The following is a 27357-nucleotide window of genomic DNA, read 5'->3' as shown; positions in this document are numbered from 1 at the left end:
TTCCACTCTAAACACCATGTGCCTGGTGCTTGTCCAGTGCCCTGCATATGGAATAAGCCTTTTGGAATTGTCTTTGCAGCTCTACAGTTTTTGTTTCTGGTCCTATTTTGGTATCTTCAATCTAAGTAAGCTCACTCACTATGCCTTAAGAAAAAGTCATTGTAACAGAATGGTGTTCCACTAACTCCATCACCACACCTTTTTTTGCTGTCCATGGACCTTTTCCTGATTCACCTTCATGCATTACCTTAAATGAGCATCGTCTGCAATTTGAGAACATGTCAAAAGCCTCCTGAAAATATGAATATACATTAGCATACTTTGTAGCCATTACAGTACTGTTGTTTCCAGTTCAAAGAACTCTAGCAAGTTTTTAAGCAAGATCTTCCTTTTCCAAATTCATATTGAATATCCCATAGAATCTTTCTGCCATATACTATAGATTACACTTTTGTTCCAGTTATTGTTTCCTTGTCTACTGTAAGACTTCTGTTAACAGACTATGAATAAGTATAATACTAATAAATTCGGTTTCTTTAAGTACAATTGGTTCAATACTATCAGAGCCTGGACATTTATTTTAAGTTCTTCCAGCAGCTGTAATGCTTCTGCCTCACTATGCAAATATTATTTGATGTATAACTTTCCTCAGCCTGAGGCATGTTGACAATTTCCTCCTTCATAAAAACCTGAGTGAAACATTCACATTCACCTAAATAGTTTTACTTCCATTTTCTAACAATTTCTATTTTTGTCTTGGAGATATTTTTGCTTCTTTTGCTTTTGTAATATCAAGAACATATTTGATCTTGAAAGTTTTATGAAGTACTTTCTCTTCATATTGTTATCTAATTTATTTAACCAATAAACGTTACTACCTGACTTTGATTTACTTTATTTAATGGCTGAATCTGTTCTGTGCTTCACCCTGTTCCATTCTACTATACTGAAGCACTCTTCCTTGCTTTCTGCTCTGCCTATACCGCTTCAAAGTATATGGTACTATGTTCACAGTTCCCTAATGGTTCTCTCACCTGTTTTTCTCATTCTGTCTTGATTGTTTCAAAAGATTATATTCTACCATTGCCTCCAGTACAGTAAATGGTCTGACAAATAGAGGCAGAAAACAACCATTAGCCACGTCTAACATTTCAGCTTTTCTTTCCCCACTAGTTTTTCAACATTCTGTGAGGAAAATTAAACTCTCCACAATAAAACCATCTTTGTAAATGTAAATCATGTGGTCAGTAGCATACTCCTAGCACAACCATGCAGATTTTGTGACCTTGCATTAGGCTGTGTTAAGTACCTGTGCCTGAATGCTGTATAGAGACACTCTATCCCCTCTCCCATCTCTTTGGACATTTTTACATCCACTAATGTTGCATTTGTGACCACAAGTCTCTGTTAGCCATGTTTCTGTGATCCCAGTCACATCACAATCATGTGTTAACTGACTGGCTTCTCTCTTTTGCATTTTCTTCTTCAAACACTTAATTAACTGGTCTTCCAGTGTCTTTTTCTCTCTTGGGTTCTCTTTTTTTCTCACTGTGCATTTCCCTTGTGGATTTGCACACAAGGAAGAAATTCCTTGGGGGCCACTTGTAGACCTTGTAAACCTGCACTAAATTCCTATTTTAAATGGACGTTTTTAGCCACAATCCATCAATCCACAATCTAGTTGCAGTAATAACTAGATTTTACCCCAAACAGACTAAATTTCTTCATTAAAAATGCAAAGTTATTTAAACTGGTTATATTTTCCTAAATAAAGCTTTCAAAACTAAATCTTTGCAATGACAAGCTGACATGCTTATTCTCCAAAAGCAGGTTCATAAAGCAGCTAAGTTCAACCTACCCATTAACTAAGAGGCTAGCCTTCTCTGGACCTAAACTGCAACATAACTATTTTAGTAATATCTATAGAAATAATAGTAATAAGTAGTAATCTATAGAAAGCTTATTACTATTATTAGAAATAATCTATAGAAATAGTATTAGCAATAAATTATAGAAAAAGGTCCTCAGAAACATCTGTATTTTGTACTGCTTTCTTCTGCAAATCTATTTCTGCAAAATCAAAAGCTGCTCGTTCTATGTCCACATTAGTCAGTGTGTTATTTTTAGTAATGGATACCCAGGTATCTGAATTTATTTATCATTTTGTAACACAGTTTTGTACTCCCACTACTGTTTTTTCTTTAAAAAAATTAAATTGCTGAACACTGCAAATGCCTTTAAATGAGTGCAAAAATATCAGAACCATTATTGTTTATCTTCCAACGACCATTTTTTAAATATTATTGTTGTTGTTTTCTATTTTAACTTGGTCCATGTTTCAAGCCATTTTGAAACAACATTTAGACATCTGGAGTGCTTTACAATGCTGTTTTTTTTTCCAAATGAAATATTTGAATAAACATATCAATCAAATGGCTTATGTACTGACATTTATCCTCATATTCTAATCAAAGCCTGCAGTCAACAACTTTATTGACAGCAAGTATTTCAACTACATTGTTCCTATTTTTGCAACCTGCGAACTGACCCACTTCCTGCTCACACCTCTTCAGACTAAAGACTGACTGCAGGATAAAAATTAAGGATATATCAAATTATGTACTCCAGAAACAAGACAGTATTACTGTAGGAATTAAATACTGTAAGTGACATCCCTCTTTCAGTGAGTTGTAGTGCACCATCAGCACAGCAATGGAATTTCCATTCCCTTCACTGCAAGAATAAACAAAAAGAATGAAATAATTATATTGCGCAAAATTATACAGCCAATCAAACATTTGTATGACAGCTACATAACATTTGAATCTCAGACTGTGATGTAATACTTTCTAAATCCACTAGTGCTATTTTTTTGCATTTATTACAATTATTCAGGTTTGACTTGATATTTATGCTACAGTTACGCAACAGATCTTACCAGAATGGGAACACCCTTAATTTGAAGACAATCTTGTCTGAAAGAAAAAAGGTTAAACATAAATTCATTAAGAGACCCTGATGATTTTGTAATTGATTTATTGTGCATATCAAACCGTAGAAAATCCTAAAGATTTGTCAAATTCTATTTTTGATTTAAATATATTTATTGTTTTTTTTAAAAATATAAATTACAGTCTTTACCAGTCTTTAGTGTGGATTTCATTTTTAAGTGCACGCCTTTAGCTTGTCTTGCCTACCAAAGATGACTCCTAACCTTAGGTACAGTTAAGAGTGGTATCCTTGAACTGTTCAATGAGCAATTAGTACAATGTAAAAGACTCAGAGCTCAATATGAACACCACAAGCATGGATAGAAAACAGAAATACTTTTAAGACACAGATGCTAAAGGTCTACAGTACAGCTCCTGCAGAACTGCATACAGTAAGTGCAACCTCCAGCTGCCAAGTGGAGGTTTTCCCCAGAAGTCCCTGAGATGTAAAACACAGTGAGCCTTATGGCTCCTTATGGCCACAGTCAAGTATGAAAGAAGATTTGTCATGGCCTGGAGAGAGGCCTGGACAGTTGCGAGGAATTGTGGTTAGGTCACTGGACTCTACTGGTGTTGGAGGGCTGAGAATTCAAATCCCAGGTGGAATGCGGCTTTTGGACCTTAGAGAAAAGTATAGTACTGTAGTCAAGTTGTTCTAGGACATAAATGCCTTACTGTACTGTACTGTACTGTACTGTACAAAGGGTTTGTAAATGAAAACTTGTTTTCCATTGACGTTAAGCGCAGGGTTCACCATCATTAACAGACGGTATTTGAATCCAGATCTTTCAGTTTTTTTCAAGCCTATTATCATATTTTGATTTAGATGATTGCTGATTCAGTGGAATTTCATGTTCCTGACCTCAGAATACACCTTAAAGAAAGCATTCAGGAGACTACTGAGAGAGTCCTGTATTAAAATATAATTCCATCAAAAAACCCAAAAGGTAGCCAAAGTAAACTTTAAACATTAAAGTCACTTTCAGACATACCAGCTTTCAGTTTTCAACTTGTTGGATGATTCTGCAAAATCTAAGAACCTTTTAACAATTTTCCAGGAGTTTTAATACATTTGTAAACTACAGGATATCATGTGCTACTGTACTTACTGTCTAATTGTACTTGGTGCCATGGTTACTGTATAAGATTTCCTGTCATGCACATCTAAAATCTTAGTCATGAAATCTATACTATACTACAGTTAAAATACATCCTGTTTAAGGGGTTTTTGTTCTATGTCTGTATCATTTATACAACTTTTCATTGCACTTTGGCTTAAAATCCCTACTATAAGTATTAATTGGATGTCAGAATTTTGATATTCAATTTCTTTTCACTTTCTGTTGTGTTGCATCACTTCCTCTTTTACATACTTATACAATCATCTGATTTGGTCTTGTACATATGAACTTGTGTTTATCTTTAGGTAACTGCATCAATTTTGATCTAAGTACGCCTTTTACTTTAGGCTACCAACAAAAGCAAGGATATTTCTTCTTGGGAAACTCTGACACCAAGAGTCCACATAGTACTGGATAATACAGAAGAGCTTTGCTACTACTCTGTCCATCAGAATAAATTTACATTGAAAACCTCAGCCAAGCTTTCATGTGATCAATGCATTCAGTTACTTAAGTCATTGCCTGATGCTTCAAAGGTGTGCTTTATTATGTCACCATATAAAAAATTGGAGCAGTCGTTTGCATTCTGAACATGAAAGTTGTGGGCTAAAATCCTGACTGGATTTGAGCCCACTGCTTTTGAATCTGAACAAAGCTTAAGATTGCTATTATATAAATAGGCACAAATGGAAGTTGCTTTGAGCAAATGTGTCAGCCAGATAAATTAGTTTTTAGAGTTCCTATATAAATCAATGTGGAGTGAACTCAGCTCATGAAAGAAAATATCTTCAAAAGGGACATTTTGCACCACAGCAAAATCTAGCGACAAGCCTACAGCACACTCAAAAAAGTAAACCAGTGGCAGTAGTTATACTAACTAATCATTAAGTAATTATAGCCCAGTTTGTGTTGAAACACATTCGCTGAGAATGGCTAGATTAATTCCTTCAATCAAATGAACATCATGGACTGAATGGCCTCCCCGCATTTAACCATGCTGACGTTCTTACAACGATTCAGTACTATTTTTTTATAACTTTAACGTTTTCCTAATTTATTTATGATATACCTTATGTTTTATCTAATTGTAAACCGGATTTCTCATTTAAGAAACTACTACAGTACGTCTCCAGGAGCAACATCTGATACGCGTTTCAAGTACAGTCAATACCCTGTTGCACAAGTTTGTCTTGCTTCTGTGCAGTAAGAGCAGGCGCTAATAGTGATGACCACAGAGAAATTTCCGAAGATTACATTAATAGATTTTAAAACAGATAAGAAGATTAAGGAGCTTTTGGAATACCAGAGTATTTGATTAAGTTCACGATTTCTCGTTTTAAGTGATTTTCGGTCATTAACATCGACCATTAGCAATACAAAACACCTGCAGTTTCAGCTCATTACGCAAAGCATAATTTCATTCATTTAATCTCGTCAGTGGAAGGCTTGCTGTCTTTACATGGAAACACGTGCCCCGCTGTCCCCACGCTGCTCAACGCTCTTGCACAATGAGCCACGGGTTGTGGGAAAAGGTAGAAAGAACAAGGAAGCGTTTTAATGAGGAATGTACCAAGTGTCACGGCAATTGAGGGGGAAGAGAGTTCACACACGAACATATCAATACAAACGAGCCAGGCAAAGTGTAGCAGCGGTGCAAGAACTAAAAGAAAAGAAGAGTACGGAAAGGTTCTTCTTGTAAAAGTGTGAATGAGGGTGAGTATTTTTTTTTTCGTTTCTGCAAAGGACGGACTTACAGTGACTGCCTTAGCCGGCTGAATGCGGACGAAATGGGGATTTTTGCAAGAGCCGTGCGCGAACAGCCTGTCTCGGAGCCCATTTGAATTCCCCTGGAACGAACTGTCACGCCTTCCCGTTCCCTTCCCAAGTCTGACACTGCTCCAGGAGGCAGAGCGGCAATGCCTCCCTCGCCTGTCAGCAGCGAATGTAGGCCAGCGCTGTCTGGAAGGAGCACTGCGAGACTTGAGAGCGTTTAGGAGCGAATGAGCCTTTCACCGCTGCTGGGAGATGAGCGGAATTAAGTGACACTTTTCAAGCTGTCTATGTGCAGCGAAGGCGAGAAAGCTACCGATCACTGATCTAAACACATTCACATCAGAGTTATGGAAGAGAGCACTGATGGGGTAAGAGATGCTTCCCCTCTGTGTGATTTTACTTTTTGTTTTCATCACTGCGCGTTGGAGAGACTTTCTGATAGCTTTCTCTTTTCTTACGATTTCCCTATTTCTAGTTTTACTACGAATTATTTTTCCTAAAGCCATAATCACAGTGGCTTTTGTCCTGTCATGTGTAGCTAGTTACATAAATCCGAAGCCTGAAGCTTTATAATGTCATTTTTACGGCTGTTTTTAAGTGACTTGATACCGTCTCCTGGCGAATCACTGGTCTGTTAAATGTTATACCTTATTTCTGGTGTTTATCAAACTTGTTAGATAAATCGCAAGGCAAAACCATATTCATACAGTACGTCTGATTTCCATATATGATCTTATTATATTTTAAATGTAAATCTGCATTTGTTGTTGGAGTGCTAATCTACACTTATACGGCGTTGAAACTATTGGGTACCCTACTAATTCATATGTATTCAACAGTGCTTTGTTTTGAATAAACTGAGGTTCAGAAAGTTTAGCTAGATCGTAAATGTTTTGAAACCACTTGGTAACATTTTCCAAAGGTGAAAAATAAATAAATAAACGGGTTTAATTTGAAATCTAGTATTTGTAGGAGGATTTGTATAATGCTTTTGTCTGTGATTTATTTTAAATCCCCACACAACTAAGCAGAAATGATCCTTAACATCTCTTCATTGTGGTTTAAAGGATTGGCTTAACATTTGGTGTCATACTCGCTGTATTTGCCTCTGTTTTATGTTGTGTTATATATAGGTATATTTACTGTATACACACAGGTACATTTTGTTTGACATTAATAAAAACATTGTAAAAAAATTGGTCGTGCCTGGACAAATCCTTGGCACAGAGTAACATTCAGTATCTGGGTTACAGACTCCTAGCTGTGTTGTCTTCAAGCGCATGGTTTCACTTAAACTAATGTGTTTTTTTTCCTCCGATTAGCTTGGTTGAGTCAGCGGGACTGCAAGCAACGATTCCTCACTTTGTCCATTTCAGCGTTTTGTTCTTCCTTGGTTACACTCAGCTAATGCGTGGCCTCAGAGATCAGCCTTATGTAAATTGCTGACCTAAAAATACCTTTAATGCTCAGGAAATAATTTTATTGTTCTAATTGCATTTGCGTCTTAGTCATACAAATAGGAATTGTTAAAAGCTACACCGAGTTTGTAAGTCAGTGTTTTTCCATTTTCAAACTGACACCTGGAGGCACAGAAGGACATTTAAAAAAAAAACAACTACACGTCATTGACATTATGTCAGCCCTTTTCCCAAAAGATGATAAAAACACAGCATGAGCTTGTATTTGTATGTATTGTATCTAGTTTTTTAGATGACATTAGGTTTGAGAGACATTTCAAAACTAATGTGTTCCGTGTGCTGTCTGCTTGAGGCAATGCCATGAAAACCCAGCCTTGAACCCCGTTTCATGCTGCATGCTCCACCTTAAACCAAGGGGAAATTGTGGTTATGAAATAATTCAAGGAAAGAAAAATCAGCTGTACGGGAGAAGTTCCTCATACTCACGGTTAGCATGAACACCGATGAGAGTGCTTTGTCGGTGATCAGAGGTGTGAGGCAAGTTTAAGGGACTTTTGGCTGCACAGTATTTAAAGGGGCATGGTCTCTTCTGCACTCCCTTTCACACTTGTATTTTTTTAAAGCCGTGTTCCTAATGTTTTGCGCATCGCATCTGTACTAGCTAGGTCAGTGTCACGATATTCATCTGTGCAGGAGTCGGTTAATGCTGCGCTTCTCTCTGAACGGGCCGAGTGCTTCAGGGGCGTTGGATACCTGTGCTCACATGTCCTCCAGTACAGCAGATGCATTCCGCACCAACTCGCGCAAGTCTGCGGGCCTTGTGTGGGAACGGTCCGACAGGAAGGACCGCGCTGTCAAAGAGCTGGGGCAACTGTCACGTGACAGGAGTGGGAAAATAACCTATAGATGACCTCTAGGTTTCTATAGAGAATTGGGGCATTTTTGTAGGGGCCTTTAGGTTATTTTTGTAAGTATGCTTTGGCAGGAAGTTCCCGTGCTCCGTATTGCCTCAGTGGTGAGAATGGAGCGCAGGTCAGCTCAGCCTGCGGAAACAAGAAGGTTTCTAGGGGCCAGGTCCCTATATTCACAGCACAAACGTCACATCTTGCACCGTTTTGTAACGTTTTAGTACTGAAAGTTGTGCTACGGGTGAAATGAATTTCCAAAGCCCCCCCAGTCATTTATCATCAGATATAGGAAGAAGTGACTCCACTGAAATAAAACAGATCACATTTTAAAAAAATCTTAAATTTTGCACCTGTGGATTCATACTGTACTTGCATCAGTAGAACCTCTTACTGTGAAGTAATCTGCAAGTTAAATATTGCAGATGTGGATAGTCTGCCAAACCAGTTGGACATCCTGTACTAACAGTAATAATCTTGCATGTAATTAACGGTCATGACACTGAAAGAATGAAAAGAGAAAAGTGGAACGGAGTGAGCAGAAGTCATTGTTATACCTACGATGGAAAGCTGTTGCACGGACCAGAGGTATCCAAATACTTTGATCTGTTTGGATGTCTGAAGTTAATCAACTATTGGTTCACACCAATGCAAACATTTTACTAATCACTGGTGGGAAGGGTTTTCACTCCCTTTGCAAATAAGGAGTAAACCTGTACCCAAATAAAAAGAAAATAAAGTGTCTTGTAGCCTTGCAACAGTAACTGTTGATGTTAATTAATTTTTAATGCATTGGTCAAATTGCTTTTTGCCACAGTTGTAGTATGACCCCGACATACATCTGTTACTTACAGGTATGCATTTATATGATATGGATTCCTTCCATCCATCTATTTTCTAATTGCTTTATCCAATACCGGGTGGTGGGGGAGCTGGACCCCACCTGGCAAGCATTGGGCCCAAGGCAGGATACACTCTGGACAGGATGCCAGTCTATTACAGCACACACGCAGACATGCACACACTCACACCAGGGCCAGTTCTCCTAGAAGCCAGCTAACCTACCAGTATGTCTTTGGACAGTGGGAGGAAATTGGAGGAACTGAAAACTCATGCGAGTTCTGGGAGAACAGATAAACTCTAAGCAGACAGACCGAGCAGACAACATCCCCAGGAATTGAACCCGAGGCCTCAGCACTATGAGGCAGTATTGTTAACCAAAACTCCGTAATGCCTCTCCTGATGCAGCTTATTTTTTCTTTAATTGTCTTAATAATAATAAACTTTATTTATAGAGCACCTTTCATATAAATAGCAGCTCAAAGTGCTTTACAAGCCATGCATAAAAATAAAATCTTAAAATTAAGAGAGAGAGTTTCAGTTGTAAAGGAAAACGTTGTAATACAGTAAAGCAACATAAATGTCAATTTATGCTTGAAAAAGAAATAAAAATGAGGAAAGTCGTAATAAAATAAGAACAGTAAAAGACAAATAAAAAAGAAAGCTAAATAGAACAAAGAACCATTTTAACGAAAAGCTAAATTAAAAAGGTATGTTTTCAAATGTCAGCTAACGTAAGTTTGGCCATTTTTGAGATTCTGTCAGGATATTATTTGCATCAATAATTTCTTTTTGCTTGGTTTACAAATAGTAGGAAGACATTTTTCTCCAATAAATAGCTTATTATACCAATGTTTTTTTATTTCCTACCCTTTCAGTTTGGCATCACTAATTAGTTAATAGCTCTCCTTACTGCTACAGGTCTCTTATTAGCAAGGGAGAGAAATTAAGTCAACATGCACACATCCTCTGAGTGTGTTGTGAGTCCAGGCCAGTCTCTTCTTCTTACACTTAGAGCACACAGCACTACCATCCAGGACCTGGGCAAATACAGCTCTCACAGATCACAATGCAAGCCCACAGATTGTCCATTGACAAACAGAGGATATCTTTGTTTTGAGTGGTTTTGTAAAATGCAGACTAAACACTTAAATTCTTCCAAAAGCAACATATTAAAGCTGAATTAAGAACATGACGCTATTGTGAACAGTAGCAATTTTTAAACCTTGTATGGGGTAAAGCTTCTTGGCAAACTAGGAGTGTTATGTGATTTTAATTTTATATGCATTCTGAGTGCAAAAAAGGACTAAGGTCAAATTTCAGGGTGATGTATTTTGACAAGCCCAGTCTCCAGTTCTTACATCCTTGTTCTTAACCATTTTTTAAAGATAACTGTTAATTAAAATTTGTTTTGTGAACTTTGGCAAATATATAATCTTTTTTTTTTGGTATTAAAATTGGAAAACAATGTTTCTAAAATGTTATTTAAAAATGATGTTCAATTTGCCTCTTGTCATTAGTCTTTTATTTGGTGGCAAAAAGTAATATGGTGAGCTTTTATTGTTATAGCTGTAATTTGTTTTCATTGTTTCTGCTCTTTCAAATAAAAAAGCAGCATGGCTTCTGGAAAAAATATTCAGTTAAAATAATATTAGAAAGTAAATTGCATTGCAATATTCACGTATATTCTTATAATGCTTATATTCTGTACTGACAACTAAAGCAGATATACTACTGCTGATTTTCAAATGTTTCACAGTACCTTCATGCTGAGCATCAGAAGAAACATATCACTCTTTTTATGTACATAGAGTTTTAGAAAAATAATGTATGGTGATTTTGGTTAGTCATTAAATGTTTTGGCATCATTTTGAATAATTGATCATTCAAGACTGACTGTGATGCGCTCTAGTGACTTTGTGGTATAACTTTTAAATTACACTATTAGTGAGGGCGTTGATTGGGCAACTAGGTGAGGTGAGGAGTTGATGTTATTCAAGAAAGGGACCAATTCTCCAGTGTTTAGGAGAATAAAGCCTGTGCTTCATCACTACAGGTGGACTCGTCAGGGATGGAACTAAGTCCTCTTTAGCAGTGAGCCAAGGTCTTGTGTAAACCACATGGATGGACTTCAGTGAGAGTGGTGCACAAATCCAGAAAGATAAAAAAGTGGTCTGGACAACAGACCAATCAATGGAGATGTTCAAGTGTGTTTAGTTGCTGCAGAAGTCCACTTGTAGTGATTGATGGCAGGCCTGATCCTGATCCCTGATCCCTTTCTGTGGGCCTGATCCTGAAGAGACGACTTCCGGGTCTGTAAAAGACAAACTGTGGTCCGCAGGTATCACAAGAATATCTGGGATATTCTCAGTTCTAGGATATGAGAATGAGCGGCTGGTTCAGCTGGATGATAGAAGCTAACTTTCACTGTTGATATGTTGTGGAAAACCTGCCATGCTCAGTTAAGCCACCAATTCCTTGATATTCTGTTTTGACAAAGTCCATAATATATTCAAAAACAGATCTTTCTGTGGCCTTATGTGTAAATTTAGATTCCAAAGTATTTAAATATGCCTTCACTTTCAGCTTGGTTTTTAATACTGGGACATATACATGTAACTTTGGAGTGTCTGGGATTGTCTTTGCTTCCCTTAATACTTAGTTTATGACACCTTTCCACTCTTTCACTGTAGGACACAGTATGTAAATGGAATGCCATCATTCCCCTTTTTTCAGTTAAGTAAAGTGTTGTCTTGGTGTCATGATTTGTTTATTGTATGGCAGTCGAAGATGTAATTTTGCTCTCCAACTGCATTTTTCCATTGGAGGTAGCAAAGAAATATTTCTCTGCCTGGGTTCCAAAATCCTCTTTTTGATGACGCAAATTATTATTATCATTATTTTTTTTTACGGTATTCAGAATATGGGGTTTTCATCTGAGAAATAGAAAAGGTCTTGGGTGAGGAGTGTGTTCTTTCACACAGATGATTATCTTTCAGACCGATATCATCATTTGTAAGAGGAGCATCGCCAAAGTGTCATGTAGCCTGCGGTCTGAAATCAGCAACACTGAGATGTTAGAGAACCTTCCACCTCCGTTGTCATAGTCGCAGACAAATAGATGTAAAACTGCTTGATCATTGGTCCATTGAAAATATTCAAGGACAACATTCTGATTTGAAGGATTATTTTACTTGTTGGCAAATGGATGACTTTTGCTTTACATGGGTGTTGTACAGGTAATAGCCTTATTTACATTTTGGTTAATAAAAAATATTAAATTGTAATAATACCTAAAACTAACATGCACATCATATCATTTAGTGTGATGCTTGCGCTTGCTTTTCTCTTGATGAGTTCTCCAATCTCAGACTCATAGCTTGACACTTTAAGAAGCATGTACAGTACTGTAAGTTGCTGAGTGTTCAGCTGTTAACTATCTATGGGATGGACAAATACCAGACTTCAGGTGTGAAAATACCTGTTCACAGAGGTATGCTGATCCATAAGTTCCATTAGGAGACGCTGTAATTGCTATCAGTAGCCCCATACGTGTTTTGCAGATCCCAGAACTTTGATTTTCTTAAGTCTGAGCACTGTAATTCAAATAGTTGAATTGCAAAATCCTCAATATCCATCCACGAAAACACTGAAAAATCCACGTCTCTGGTATCAAAGATGTCTAGTTTAATCGGAAGAGAAAACATCGGTCCGAAAGGTTGAAAATCCTGAAATCTGAGAAAATGCTCTCACAACATAGAGCACGGCCTTTCCTTTGAGCAAATGCAAGGGCTGAAATGAGCGAACATCTAACTTTTGCTTTCTTAACTACTGCCATTTTGTCTAGAATGTTGGCCCTTACATTTAACTGTAAAACATGTTATCAGTGGTATGGATTGAGAGTTCTCCTGTGAAAACAATAGGCTAGCTCCAATAAAAAATAATGCAGTAAGATCACTTTATTGACCATATCCAATTTCTTGCATTAGGAATTTGTCTTTTCGCATATCCCAGCTTGCTCTCCATGAGACACACAGGCACACAGACAGGGAGAGAAGCTTGGGGTCAGAGCGCAGGGTCAGCCATTTATACAGCATCCCTGGAGCAGTTGGGGTTAAGGGCCTTGCTCAGGGGCCCAACGGAGCAGGATTCACAATTTGGTAAATAAACCAAATTGTTTTTTTTTTCTATTCCAAAGATCTTTCATTGACTAGCATGTTGTAGAGAATTACAGAAGAGTCAAGCATAGTTTTTATTGTTTTTTTAATTTAATTGTAGGTTATTATTGCATGTGCTGTAAATTGTGTAGAGGAGCAACAAAAAAGATAGAAATGTATTTCTGTTTGAGTTTATCACTTAAGTTGTGTAGAAATCTAAGGGAATTAACTTTCTAAAGGGACTGTAAATGGCAGGGCACATTCTGCAAGAGATACGATAAGTGGCATACAGTACATATCACACTTTGGCTCATGTTGAAATAGCCATAGGGGCCATGTGTTTGTGTGCTATTGGATATATATTTTGCAGGTGATGCTGTGGTTTCTGCTGCAGCAAAAGTTGCCTGGTGTGTGTGATTAGGGGACATGTGTTATTATTTAATCTACGACGTTTGTCTTTCCTTGTGCTGAGGCATTGGCGAGTGAAAAGAAGTAAAATATTCCTTTAATATGTTTCCAGAGTAAAATATTCTTTTAATATATTTCCATTCATGGTGTAGACGTTTCCTATTATTATCCCAGAGACACTTTTCTGTATTCTTTATTGTTCTTTTTCTGTTGCAATATTAAAATAGTTTTATTATGGTACCCTCCATATAAATGTTCTGTTCTGTTTCTGGGACTGTCTAAAAACCTGTGCCTGCAATTCTTTCTGTTCATCTTCTTTAATTGAATCTGGTCATTTTTATAATTTTATAAAATCCTCTCTTTATCCTTAATATTTTTCTTAATTTCATTAGAGTTTTGGGCCAATGCTTTTCTAGTATTTAATTTAGCTCTGTGCTTCAGGTGGAATATCTTTAAAATGTTGCCATTAATTCTGTACTGACTTTGTATCCATTCTACTTCCCTTAAGCTCTGTCTCATTCCTTCAGAGTGCTGAAATAATATACATTTATTCTGAACTCTACCTGTAAGCCTTCACTTTCCAAATACAAGTACTGTTTTATGGTCACAGTTTATCAATGTTCCTCTCATTCTTGACTCTGTTTTATTTACTCTTTTTTAAATTTTTAAAGAGCCTCCATCACTAAAGGTGTTTCCTCTGGTAGATGCTCTGACAAACAAAACGGTCATTAACTTTATCTACTGTTTTGGTTTCTTCAGCTGATATTCCTGTTGGTTTGAGCAATATTAAAGACCCTCATTAAAACCACTTCTTCCATTTCACATATTTTCTTATTTCATTATACAATGTTAATTGACCTATAACAATAGCAATAATAATAATTAAAATCATTTGGATAATAATAATCATTATCTTAATTTTATAATTTTAATTATTTTAAAGTTTGGAGGCAGACATTCCAGTTAACACGACTATTCTTCTGTTTCCATTTTCCTATTTTCCTTACAACAATCCTGTCCTGGAGAGCTGGTCTGCCTGCAGGCTTTCAAAGTTTTTTCAAAGCAGCAGTACCTGTAACTGGGAGGAGCTGTTCAATCTGTCCAGTTAAGCCAATAACCATCTGTTTTAGAGTTAGAATGAAAGCACCAAGACCACCATTGGACACTTGTGGTCTGCAATGTCAATATTAACTAAGTAGTTAAGACAGATTACTTTATTGGCCATATACAATTTGTATTTGGAATTTGTTTTTTCACATACCCCAGCTTGCTCTCCATGAGACACACAGACAGGGAGAGAAGCTTAAGGTAAGAGCACAGGGTCAGCCATTTATACAGTGCCTCTGAAGCAGCTGGGGTTAGGGGCCTTGCTCAGGGGCCCAACGGAGTTGGATTCCTCTGCCGGCCGCAGGATTCGAACCAGCAACCTTCCAGCCGCAGGTGCAGATCCTTAGCCACAGAGCCACCGCACCACCCCAGTCAATTGCAAAGTTGCCTTAGTTGCTTTATCTGCATTTGTATACACCACTGAAGATGTCTATTTCTGAGCCATGCAGCACTTTTAAATTATCCAAAAGTAGCTTAGTTTTCTTTATATTAATGGATTTAATGTGATGATAAATTTAACAGGGCGGCACAGTGGTTAGCATTGCTGCCTTGGGGTCCTGGGCTCAATCCTGGACCTGGGATCTTATCTTTGTGTAGGTTGTGTATTGTGTAGATTTCCTTTCATAGTCCAAAAAGATACTGGTGGGTTAATTCGCTTCTGCGAAAGTTGGCTCCAGTGCGAGGGTGTGTGTGCCTGTCTGCCCTGTGATGGACTGGCTACCTGTCCAGGGTGGCTACCCTGCAACCCTGAATTCGAAGAAGTGATTAGAAAAAGAATAGATAAACTTAACGTACAAGCTTCGTGAAACACTTAGTCAAAAACCCTTGGTCAAACCAATGTCCAATCAGTAAAAATAAATTGTTTCATTTGTCAACTAGTTGCTCGTTTTCTTTTGCTTTGAAACAAGACAGTTTGTACTTCCTGGAAACGGGAAATTTTCTCACTTTGAGTTTTGGATTGCTTGGAGATTGGACAAGGGTTTTTTTATTGTTGCATAATGGAAATGCTGACATTGTGAACAGAATTGTAATAAACCATTGCATCTGTGAAAAGTAAAAATAATTCTGCAAGGTAATTTTTCCGAACCTCTTTTGAACTTGTTACACTTTGTTACACTTTTGGTATTCATACAAGATAGATGGGACATAATATAGAATTTATTTTGGCAGTTGTGATTTGCAACAATCTGAGTTTTTTCTTGTCTCAAGTGAAGATATCATGAAAAACTGTCAGTGTTTTGTTCACTTGAGGATATAAATGATTAGGTCTGTGAAGAGTTTCCAGAGAAGTAAAATGATAATTCTGAAACATGTTTCAAGTTAGAAGTAAGTTTGAATCAGAAGAGTTTCAGACAGTCACCTGAAACTTAAAGCTCTCAATGAACTGTAACTAAATCTTGTGATTCACCATGGAATTTAGGATTTAATAGAATCAAAAAGTAAATTTGTGACTTTGTACAAATATTGGTCACACTTGTCCCAAACAGTTACATGTTTGTGACATGCATAATGCATAATGTTCACATTTATTCATACTGTGACAATGTTTTGTGAAACCTTTGACTTCAAAAATCAAAAAAGGTACGTAACAGTATGTATTTGAGCATTTTTCCATACAGAACCTACACAGTTCTCCAGCAGTAGTTTTGCTCTCTTGACCATTTGGTGCATGCTTTGTATTGTTGTCATGAGTGAGCTTGAGCTTCATCATAAAAGACCCCAGTTTATCCTGATAAACCTTGCAAGCCATTTCCCTTAATTCTGACAAGGACACCAGTAGCAGAAGATGTAGAACAGATCTATTTCTTTTTTCACAGAACGGATGACATTGTTTTTCCACATGAGGTTTACATTTCTGTGGTAATCATGGTGCCCTGGTGAGACTGCTGAAAAACTCAATCTTTATTTCATCCAGATGCATCATGTGGTCCTATTTGACTCAGGAGTCAAATTAGCTGCCGTTTGGCAATTTCATGTCTTTTCTTTTCTTGTTGGCATGGAGCTCTGTCATAGACCCCAGATTCATGAGGTCAACCTCGACTAGTATTCTTGGAGACATTGTGTCATGTTGATGCCGGAGGTTTTTGAGAATTCCCAGTTGTTGTCCTTGGGTGTGAATTATTTCCAAACCACTTTCCTGACTAGCACATTTGGCTAATCCTTTCTTATGGCCTCTTTTGTTGGTGGGGTAGTAACCATTCCATTAGATTTGAACATTTTGGAGACTGACAACATAGTTAAAACGTTTTTTTTAGACATAATTGGAATTGTTGAGGTTGCTAATCTTTTACCTCACATCTTCAGACAATTCTCTGATTCTGTTTTAAAATCAAATGGTTTTTATGGTGACTTCTGGAAACTTCTTGAGATTTTTTGAAACTATCAGATGAGTACAAATCATTAGAGATTTGGAGCTTAAATTTATTTTCAACATATTTGTAGCCTATGAAAGAAATGAGCATTGGGCATTTACAAATCTATGTAATGATTCTTTTATGTTTATGCTGTAGATATATTTAGTAGTCAATGTACAGTAAGTTTTATAATCACCCTTTAAGAAACATACTGTTATGGACAGCACATTTCAAGTTTGAATTTTGGAGGCTACAGCAAATAATGAATTTTGTAATTGGCAAGTTCCACCATGACAAAAATATTACTTTGTATTGCTAGTTGATTGGAATTTTTTTTTCCTTAATGGAACATTAAATTGTATTTGTAATTTTGTGAATAAGAAGCCAGTATATTCTTCAGACATAATCATTTTCATAGTGGGTTTATATTTTAGGTACAGTGCGTCAAAGTCTTATGGATTCTTAGCAGCTTGTATATTGTTTTATTTTTCTTAATCACCCACAGTTGTTTTGGGAGAAATAGTCTACCTTCTCATTGGGATTGTGTATGTGTGTATACAGTATGTTCATTGACATTCTGAGCCATTCTTTTCTGAAGATAATTACAATTAACAGTCAGCAGTGAGTTTGAATGCTACTACTTTAGTTAAAATGTAGGTACTTCAAAGTTTAGTATGTACAAATAATATGTCAAGCAGCAGAAATCCCTATGGTAGCAGAAGTCCTCGTGCAAACTATGAAGCTGGTGTAATATGATATGTCTAGTGTAATATTGTAAGACCAGACATCTAAAATGATTACAGCCTGAATTTATAGAGCTCAACTCTTAATAAATAAGTTCTATTTTTCTTAGTGTTAATAAATGAGCAGTAAAGCAAAATCCTTATGTACAGTATGTTGTAAATTAATGTTAATTGACTAATGATAATATCATATGAGCAAAGATTTCTGGTCTGCTGTCTCTTCTATGAATTTTAACTTAATAGTTTTGACCTTTAGAGATAGCTGCTTTGTTTTGTATTATTCTTGCCACATAATTTTATTTTTCAGAAACAAATCAAGGCAAGAAATCCAATTAGTCATGTTCATCAATGTAGCCTTTTGCTGAAGCCTGGTTGAAAAATTCATAATGCTGCTTTTTGTATTTTGGTAGAACAGCTGTGTGCTTGGAGGTATTTAATCTAAACAATTAATATTTTGTTTATAAAATGTAGTATTATTATATTACTAGGTGTTTTTCGCTCACTACATTCTGTTTTTTTTAAATAAGCTACAGTATTAACTACTGGTTATATCAGTCAATTGTTTTGTGAAGCAACTAAGAATAGGACAAATTAACTTATTTGTGATTTCACTCATTTACATTTTTGGCATGGTGAAACACAAAACTAATTTTTACACTTAGTATTGTTAAAAAGGACAAAACATTTTTTTACTTAAAACATACATTTTGAAATCCTGTTTATTTAGGACAAATACACAATGTTTGCAAAATATGCTTCTTACAGGATGTTTTCAACTTACAGTACATTAAAATTAAATTAACAAACAAAATAGAAGTTGCTTCCAAAAACAAATTCATATTGCAACCACTAGTGGCTCCATATTAAAATCTAAATCATCTATATGGAAGAATACATGTATTATTTTAGTTAACAAGTAGACTATTTCAGTTTACTCAATTTCAGTTTAAAAACATGCTGGCAGCAGGAAAATTACAGACCTAATTCTATATATACTTATTAGGCAGTAGTTTTTAATTACTCTGAAAACATTCTATTAAGGAATTATTTTTTATGAGTTTGAGTAGACACTTCTCCTAAACTGGCAGATTTTCTCAAATCTAATAGAACAAGTAGGAGGGGATGAATTTTTTTAATTAAAAAATGTATACTCATTGAAGCTGCAATGTTCTTTCTGCAAGTGGCAGGAATTCTAAAATAAGCCAGCTCTAGTAAAACATTTTTTTTTATATGTGAAAGCTAAAATTGTGCTGTGTAATGGGGTTGAGGCTGTTTTCAAGGGCTTCATACTGCAATCTTACCTGCTGTGACCTTTCATTAAAGGCTAATTGACAGGTCACCACCTCTAACAGAAGCGTTAAACTGGACTAATAGAGACATAACCTCACTAAGGACTCAAATCCTTCACTAAGCTGCAGAACCACCTGACTAGTTTTTACACTCACAGTGTCCCTCTAGCACTGTATACGACGGTCGGCTTCCTTTCCTCAAACTAGGTGTTGCAGATGCATATGTGCTTTTGTAATTTGGTTTCCATCATAACGTTTTGAAATAGGAGTTATTTCAGGTCATTGAAGCTTTCACTTGGTTGAGAACACAGGACTTCTGTTTGCTCTGATCATGCGCTGATGTTACCTCCATGATTCTACAGAAGAACGCAGTTAATCTCTTTAGAGACAAGCTAACAAGAATATAAGGCTTTTCCTTTTCTTATACATTGCATTATCACCACAGGTTTCTGAAGCACAAAATGAAGGTATATATTTTACTGATACCGAAGTATTGTTTTTAACATGTTCAATTTCCCTTCAAAAGAGGAATCATTGCTTGTAGCATTTGATAACTCATTGTAATAGTCCCTAATTGAGAGTCCTGTAAATGACTGGCCAAGCAGGTCATAGTGCCATCTCAGTAGTGTCCTTTATGCTATGTGATGGTTGGCTGAAACAGACGTTTGTTGCCAAATTACTGTAAATTTCTGCAGCTATAAAATACAATATGGTATTTCAATGTTTAGGGTATGAACGTGTACAATATAAAAAGACAGTATTTGAAGTAAGAGCTGCAATTACTCCACAGAGTAAATTCCATAGCGCGCCAACCGATGAGCACGCCTGGCAATGTGTATTTGCGAATCTACCAGTGCTAAGATCCTGGTCGGCACTATGGCACGGTTCACGCTGGACAGAACAGTGGCCCAACACCCTGTGAAGTGATTACCTGTAGATTTTAAAAGGTTGATTTCATACATTGAAAAACTTTCAATTGATTATTGGTTTGTTTACTGCTGTTGTATGTTTCTAACCTTTTGGGTTTCTTCTTTAAAACTGGTGATTTTTGTTTCTTTCAAATCTACTTTACTGTGACAAAACCAAAATGTCGAAATCATTTCTTTAAAACAAGTACAAAAAATACTTTCTATTATGTGTTAAAAAAGTTAGGTGTAAGAACACTGAAGTTATAAATAGGGTAAATGTTTAGTTTATAATCTCAGATTTCTGTCCTCCAGGGCTTGACTATCAATTGCCTCTGAACAAAATGCTCATTAATAAAGGACTCTCAGAAGATGTGAAGAGGACCTCTTGGAAGTGTGAAACACATTTCTGGGAATACGGCCCTACATTCTTACGGCTTCTGCAAGCAGCCATGACAACAACATTCCTATGAGAATTTGGTTCTATTTAGTGAACAAAACATCCCCTCTCCTTTTCGATTAACCAGTTTGATAGCCGTGAATTCACCAGGATCCAAAGATTTAGATGTGTCTCTGGGAAAAAAACAAAAAAGGATTTTTTTTTTAAATGTAAAGCTAAAGTGGTTATAGTTGTTTTGTAATACATTAAAATGCTGTCTCTTAACAATTGCTTATTATAGTTGCATGCTAAGGAAATCCTCCTGGTCACATTGCTTTATCAGCAAGTGGTGTTTCAGATCCCATAACCTCCCACGAGAAAAAAAAGTTTCATTTTAGGCGGTATAATGTTTTGTGTAGGAGGATGTACTGTAGTAAAAAAATCCTTGTAGCCTTTTATTTCTTTGTATGTGTGTAATCATATAGTTGAATCTCAAAGGTAAACATTTTAACATATGTCTAGGTAAATGCCATCTACTTAAGGATCAAAACATTTTTTTTGAAAAAAGTAAATGCGCAACAAGAAGAAAATGCAGTTAACATTAGCTGGTATTTTCTCTAACATGTTAAAAACATGTCTGAAAGGACTGAACAACAGGAAGAAATTTAATAAGTGTAATGACTGATGAGGATCACCCAGCTGGATGTAGTCAGTCCCTTCCAATGTGTAAATTGCTTTGGGATCCTTGGTGGTAAAAAAGCTCTGTACAAATGCAAATATTTAGAATATGATTTTGTAATTTCTGTTACATCAATAACATTACATTCTGGTGGGGCTGCAGTACAGTATATTATTATACTGTGTGTTAGTCTCTGTTCACATTTGTCCCTGGATCCGTTAGGCAATCTCTCAAGATCCACCAATGGATCCTAGTTCTCCTGTTGACCACCACTTCTCTATGCTGTGTGCAGCCACGAGACATGCAGTGGGCCTTCATCTCCTCAGACGGAACAGGAGCTGTGCCAGCCATGCTCTTATGGACTCTGAGGCACACTCAACAGGGAATGTATACCTTGTATGTAAATACAGCCATCTTAGCAGGCCTCTGAATTGTATCTTAGGAGTTGTAGTCCTTTATAACCAAGAAGAACTGCAGTTTTCCCAGGAGAGGTTCTGAAGCGCATAATGTTTTCCATCCATGAGAACCAATTACTGGGAAGAGTCTGGACTTCTTTATGTTTAGCTGAAACACGGCATCATCAAAATGACACATTTTTGCTAAAGTAGGTTCTTCCCCCTGGGCATCTTTATTTGGCTCAAGCCAGTGTATCTCGTGGGTAGGTGTGGGCTGGTAGCTGTACACCAACTCAAAATGCTGAGACCTACATGTGCCAGTTTTTGAAGCATTTGAATGCCTGGCACTGCTAACTTGTCTCCAGCTTTCGTGGTTGTATACGGGTCATCAAAGATGTGCGATTCTGTGTTTTTCTGTTTGGCATTCCTGGTGCCTAATATCGCAACACTTTTAAATTTCAGAGATGTTTATATATATATGGTTTATAGTTTTTGTTTCGTATTCATATTTCGTATTCCCCACACAGACTGTTGACTCGCATCTTTTTGCCACGGTTCTGTATTCTCTTTTTTTTTTGCTTTAGTTAGCATTTGAAAATGCCCACACAAAATACAGATACCTGATCTGTGCTCTTAGTGCCTCTTGGTGACCTGCACGTCACCGCATTGCGGATCATCTAGCCGTTAGTTTTGATCTGGTTGTTCTGTTTACTACTTGCTGCCTTAAGCCTGCTATAAAGTTTCACAGCATCAGGCCTTTTAGTTCAGAATTGTTTTCTAAATCCAGCTAGACCTGAGGACACCATTACCCTTCTCTTTGTAGCATTTTAGATTGCCTGGGATGAGAACAAAAAACAAAGTAGTTGAATTTATAAATGACTCTCCTTGGTAGACGAATCAACTTTGCTACATGAGATCTCATCGGCAACCCCAGTCTAAATGGAGGGACACCTGCCTGTCTGTTCATTTACAGTACTTGCTTTCTAAGAGTGCCAGTAGCCCCACAGTAATACACTGTCACAAGTTCACTTTTTTGGGGGAATCTAGTGAAAGGAAGAATATTGAACCATCCATCCCTTTCCTGACCGTAATATCACAGGGTACACACAGACACAAACGCACGACACACACACTCATACCAGGGTCAGTTTTTCCAGAAACCAATTAACCTTCAGTATCAGCATGTCTTTGGACTGTGGGAGAAAACTGGAGTACCCGGAGTTCCCATGCAAACACGGGAAGAACGTACAAACTCCACACAGACAGCACACCAAGAATTGAACCCAGGGCCCCAGCCTCGCACGACAGCAATGCTAATCACTGCGCCACCATGCCTCCCCTGTGTCTATATCATTTATAGTTATGTTGGATTTGCATAATTTCATAATGAAATCTTCCTATCATAAAGACCAATTGATAAACCCAAAACTGATGCTAAAAACAATTTGTTAATTAACACTGGTGATATCATTTGAAAATCCTCTCCTGTGTGTTTCATTAAAACTGGTGGCTGTTGTGTAAAGATATTTTTGTGAACTGATTTGTCTTTATGAGAGTTCCTGCAAAGGCTAGATGTTTGATTTGGTGAAACAAATGTTTAGATGCACTCTGGGATTATCCTGAAAGTGATGTTATCATCAGTAACTTGATATAATCTCTTATGCTGTGTCAATTGGTATGTTGGAATTCTCCCTGTGTGTGCCTGTCCTGGGATGGACTGCTGTCTCTTATGTTTCCGAGATATCTCGAAGGGATACCTGGCTTGGGACTGCTGTGTTCCTTACCAGGCTTTCTGTAAATAGACAATGGGATTATGGATTATCACTTGGGAAATATGGATCTTTATGAAAACATAAGCAGTGCTGTTTTTCAGTTTTTACTTAGAAGAGCTTTGAAAGACTACAATTTGAAGAAAATGTAATAAGCACAGAAAACTACAAAGGGTTGTGCTTAAAGTATTCAAAATCCTTATATTTACAAAGTCAATATGAGCTTCTTCATAATCAAATCTGTAGTATAGTATAAACCAGAGGATACAAATGAAAATTATGGGAAAGGGCTATCAATACTGAGAGCAGGGGACACATCTTTAGGAAAAGGGTTAGGGGAGCCTGGTACAGCTTACACATCAATGTTATTGAAGCTCATACCATTATATCCTATAAGAAGCAGCTGAATGAGACCCTTGGGTCAGTTAGCTAGCAAGCACATGGGTTTAATGGGCTGAATAGACTCCTCTGGTTTCAGTCTTTATTTAAATTGCAAAGGAAAATGTTTATGCATTAATACTGTACCTTTCCATTATTTTGTAATCTAAAGGATAGATGTTTTGTGAATATGAGTATTGTGTGTATCAATAGCAAATCTTTACAAAATGCAGAATATTCACATGTATATGAAAGGGCACAGACATAAACCTCTCTGTAATCATGGCCACTCCAGCCTTTGCTAGGAGTAGCTATTACTTATGAATAACAGTAACGTAGATGGGTAACACTATTTGATAAGTCAATGGTTTTGGGTAGATGGAGAATTGCTTTGATATCAATAATCAATTAATCAAACAAATCTTCAAGTGAACTTTGTGAAAGAAGGTTTGACAAAACCGATGAATGTAATCTTTTGATTTACTTCTATCTCTTACAGGCAGAAACATTCGTTTGGGTCAACAGCACTTCGCCACATGCTCAAAGCGTTGCAAAAGCCAAGTATGAGTTTCTCTTTGGGAAAGTAGAGGAGACATGCTCTTCAGACAGTGGTATGGCACTTCTTTTGCTTTTTAAATGTAAATTAGAAATGAATGGAAATATATCAAAATAGTTTTTACAGATTTTTTAGCATTTGGCATGGATGTTTCCTTTTTATTTTGAAGGATTTCGTGAATTTTAGACTTTAAGTTAAATACTGGAAATACAGAACTATTTATCAGATTAGAAAGTCCAACAAAACAACAACCTGACATTAATCTAAAACACATGTGTCTTTAATGCGTTCATTCTTAAACTTGGAATGTATTTCAGTTTTTTGCACACTTACCAATAGCAGCCTTAATTAATTAAACCTTTGCAGAAATTTTGGATTTGAATTAGAAATGAATAATATAGTTTAAGTGAAAACCGGAAAATAGGAATATTTAAGTCATCTTCAGCATGCGTCCTCATTTTCCTTCAGAGGAAGCCTGTTTTCTTCAATGGGCTGAATGATTCACTATGATTGTATCATCAATTAACAAGCCAGCTCTAATCATCCAGCAAATGTAGTCTGCATGTGTCTTTGGTTTGACCAGAAGCCAGAATCATAGGATTTGTTGTTTCTGACTGCTTCTGCTTTGTGTCTGAGTATCTCAGTGATGATTTGCTCTGGGTTAATCTCCAGGTGCTTCTTGGCAGTCATATTGCCTGTGGTAGAATTGGCTCTAATGTTTTAGGACTTAGTAATTCTTTCCATGTTGGCAGTCGTGCCATGGATACTGGTCACAGTACAGCTGGGTGAGGAGACCTGTCCATTAGGGACTACGATGTTTTCAATTTTCCTGTGTAAAGTATTGTTCTTTATCCCAAGTCACTAAAACTCTACTGGTCACAAATTTAAAGTGTATATTCTCAATGGATTCCTTGAACTACTGGATACAGTACTCATCAACAGGCTTGATCTTGAAGATCTAGTGGTTCTCAGCCCTACTTCTGGGGCACCACTTTGCCTTCTGGGTTTTGTTCTAGACAAGTCCTTAATCACAACCTAGTTGATTTCGGTATTCAGTCTGGGGCATGTTTTAAAATTTGTTTTCAGGTCTAATTTATATCAATCCTGTACCAATTTCCTAGTCTCTCAACTGCCTACATTTAGGAACGTTACTTGAACTGTAACCAATTGGACCTCAGCACAAGGAAAAAAAAAAGCTATGTTTTGTACATCGTAACTCACTTATTAAGAGCTGTTTAGTCCAAAATTGGAATAAACATGTTGAGAAAAAGGCTGTATAAAGTTCTGTGTGATGAAGATGTTGGAAACACTTGAAGTAGGCTATTTTAAAAACTTAGGACTGAGTGAAAAAACAAAATCTTAACCCTGAATAAATAAGCAGATCTATAAAAGTAATCAATTAGCACTATAGATTTAGAGTTGAACTGTAAAATAAGCAGCAGAGATTGGTTCTCCTGGACTGGGGTGCTTCCGGTTCAGTCTTGATTAGACAGTGAACGTACTGTATGTGGAGTTGTCTACACACTCCTTTGTTTTACCAGTGATTTAGTAAAAATTTAGTAAAAGGTGCACCTGAAGAAGGCTCCACGGCCGAAACGTTGTGTTTTCTTTCTTCTCTTGTCAGCATGGAATAAACCTATTACTTGTTCCTTTGCAGCCTACGCATGCTGACGCAGCTACTCACCTGACCTACTGTATGTGATATGTTGTGCAATTTCACGGCTCTCTTTCATTTTCATTGAAGTAAGGAGTGAATGCTCAGTGGCTTTACAATAGTGTAAATAGATATACTTAATTCCTACGATGTGTAACATCATGTATAATATTTCTTGTAAAAAATGTTTCCTCCATTGTCAAGATATCTAGAAGGATAGGAAGGATAAACAGTAGTGTATGTGAGGTGCTCCTTGCTGTTAGGGTTGACCTGCTGCACATGTTGTACTTTAATCCAGTAATAGTTCACATCTGGAACTTTCATGCAAATTGAAACAAGATCCAGTGCTTCAGAGCATTTTCTTTTATATCAAGGAATAGCTCAGACGTGTCTCCAAATGAAAAATGTCTTTGTCTTGTACTTAGGATCCCTTTGATCAGATCTGACAATGTAGTACATTGTCTTAAACATTTAGTTTGCACTTCAGCCAAAATCATTTGGCTGTGCCATAGTAACAGAAGCATTGACTAAAAGTATTTTTGATAAGATCTAAAGGAGCAGTTTAATCTTATTCCATGTTTCCTTATCCTTCCCATGTAATTTATGATTTGTTCTTTCCGTGTTGTAGATCCACAGTAGCTACAGTAAAAAGTTGCAAGTGACAGGATTCTGAATATTGGAATGAGAAGAAATGTTCCCAAAACATTGTTTCAATTCTCCTCACATCTGCATTCACTCCCCTGTCTGGTGCTTATGCTGAGGCTATTCTCTTCTCGAGAAGCAGGATCTAAGGAAGTGATCAATTAAAATAGAACTTTAAGCAGGAACTGGAAATCCCCTTAAAACACTCGTAACTCTACTGTTTATACAAGTAAGAACGATGCAGGAAAATGTGGAATTCATAATCAGACATGCATCAGAAACTATACGGAAGTGCATTAAAAAATGAGGCAGGAGGCACTTCAAGGGGGTTGTGGGAGTCTGGAAAACGCTATCCAGCCACATGGTTGAAGGTTTCTTTCAAGAAATGGCTGGATGAAATCATTACAGTAGATAAATTAGCTACTGCCAAATGGGCTAGATGGGCTAAATAGTTTTGCCTTGTTTATAATGTATGCAATCAGAGAAAATGGGTGGAAATACTCAGTTTGTTTCTTAAGTTGGTAAAGGAATTGTAAGTGTGTCCTCAAGAACGAGAACAGGTGAGCCCTAATAAATGAGCATCTTTACTTTATAACACTGCTACACATTAAAATAAAACTAGCTAATAAACTTTATTCGTGCAGAATTTGTTTTTTCATGAAGAAGTACAGGTATGTGTGAATTTGATTGTGGCAAAAAACGTGATTCAGGGGTCTCTGGGATGGTTTATTTTGGTTTGCAGTCAGCTTTTTTGACAAACATGCATGTGCAATTGTTAGAACTCGAATGTAAGATGAAATCTGTCAAAAACTTCAGTGGATAAACCAGTAAAAGTACTAAGTTCACTGTGCATGCTGTTTAATTTAAAATTCAGATGCATAGCACAGACTTTAAA

General features: G+C 36.8%; 1 protein-coding gene across 1 annotated transcript in view; it reads left to right on the top strand.

Annotated features, from left to right (window-relative positions):
- psd3l (pleckstrin and Sec7 domain containing 3, like) overlaps positions 1-27357 on the top strand; it is a 231074-nt gene that overhangs the window by 10294 nt on the left and 193423 nt on the right. The window contains exon 2 of the mRNA XM_088910121.1: positions 24110-24221. Within this exon, the coding sequence (XP_088766247.1) occupies positions 24110-24221 (112 nt within the window). The remainder of the gene's footprint in view (positions 1-24109; positions 24222-27357) is intronic.

This window comes from Atractosteus spatula, chromosome 3, assembly GCF_055471065.1.
Source record: "Atractosteus spatula isolate fAtrSpa1 chromosome 3, fAtrSpa1.hap1, whole genome shotgun sequence".
In the NCBI taxonomy this organism is placed as follows: domain Eukaryota; kingdom Metazoa; phylum Chordata; class Actinopteri; order Semionotiformes; family Lepisosteidae; genus Atractosteus; species Atractosteus spatula.
This window is presented reverse-complemented; position numbering and strand designations above follow the sequence as displayed.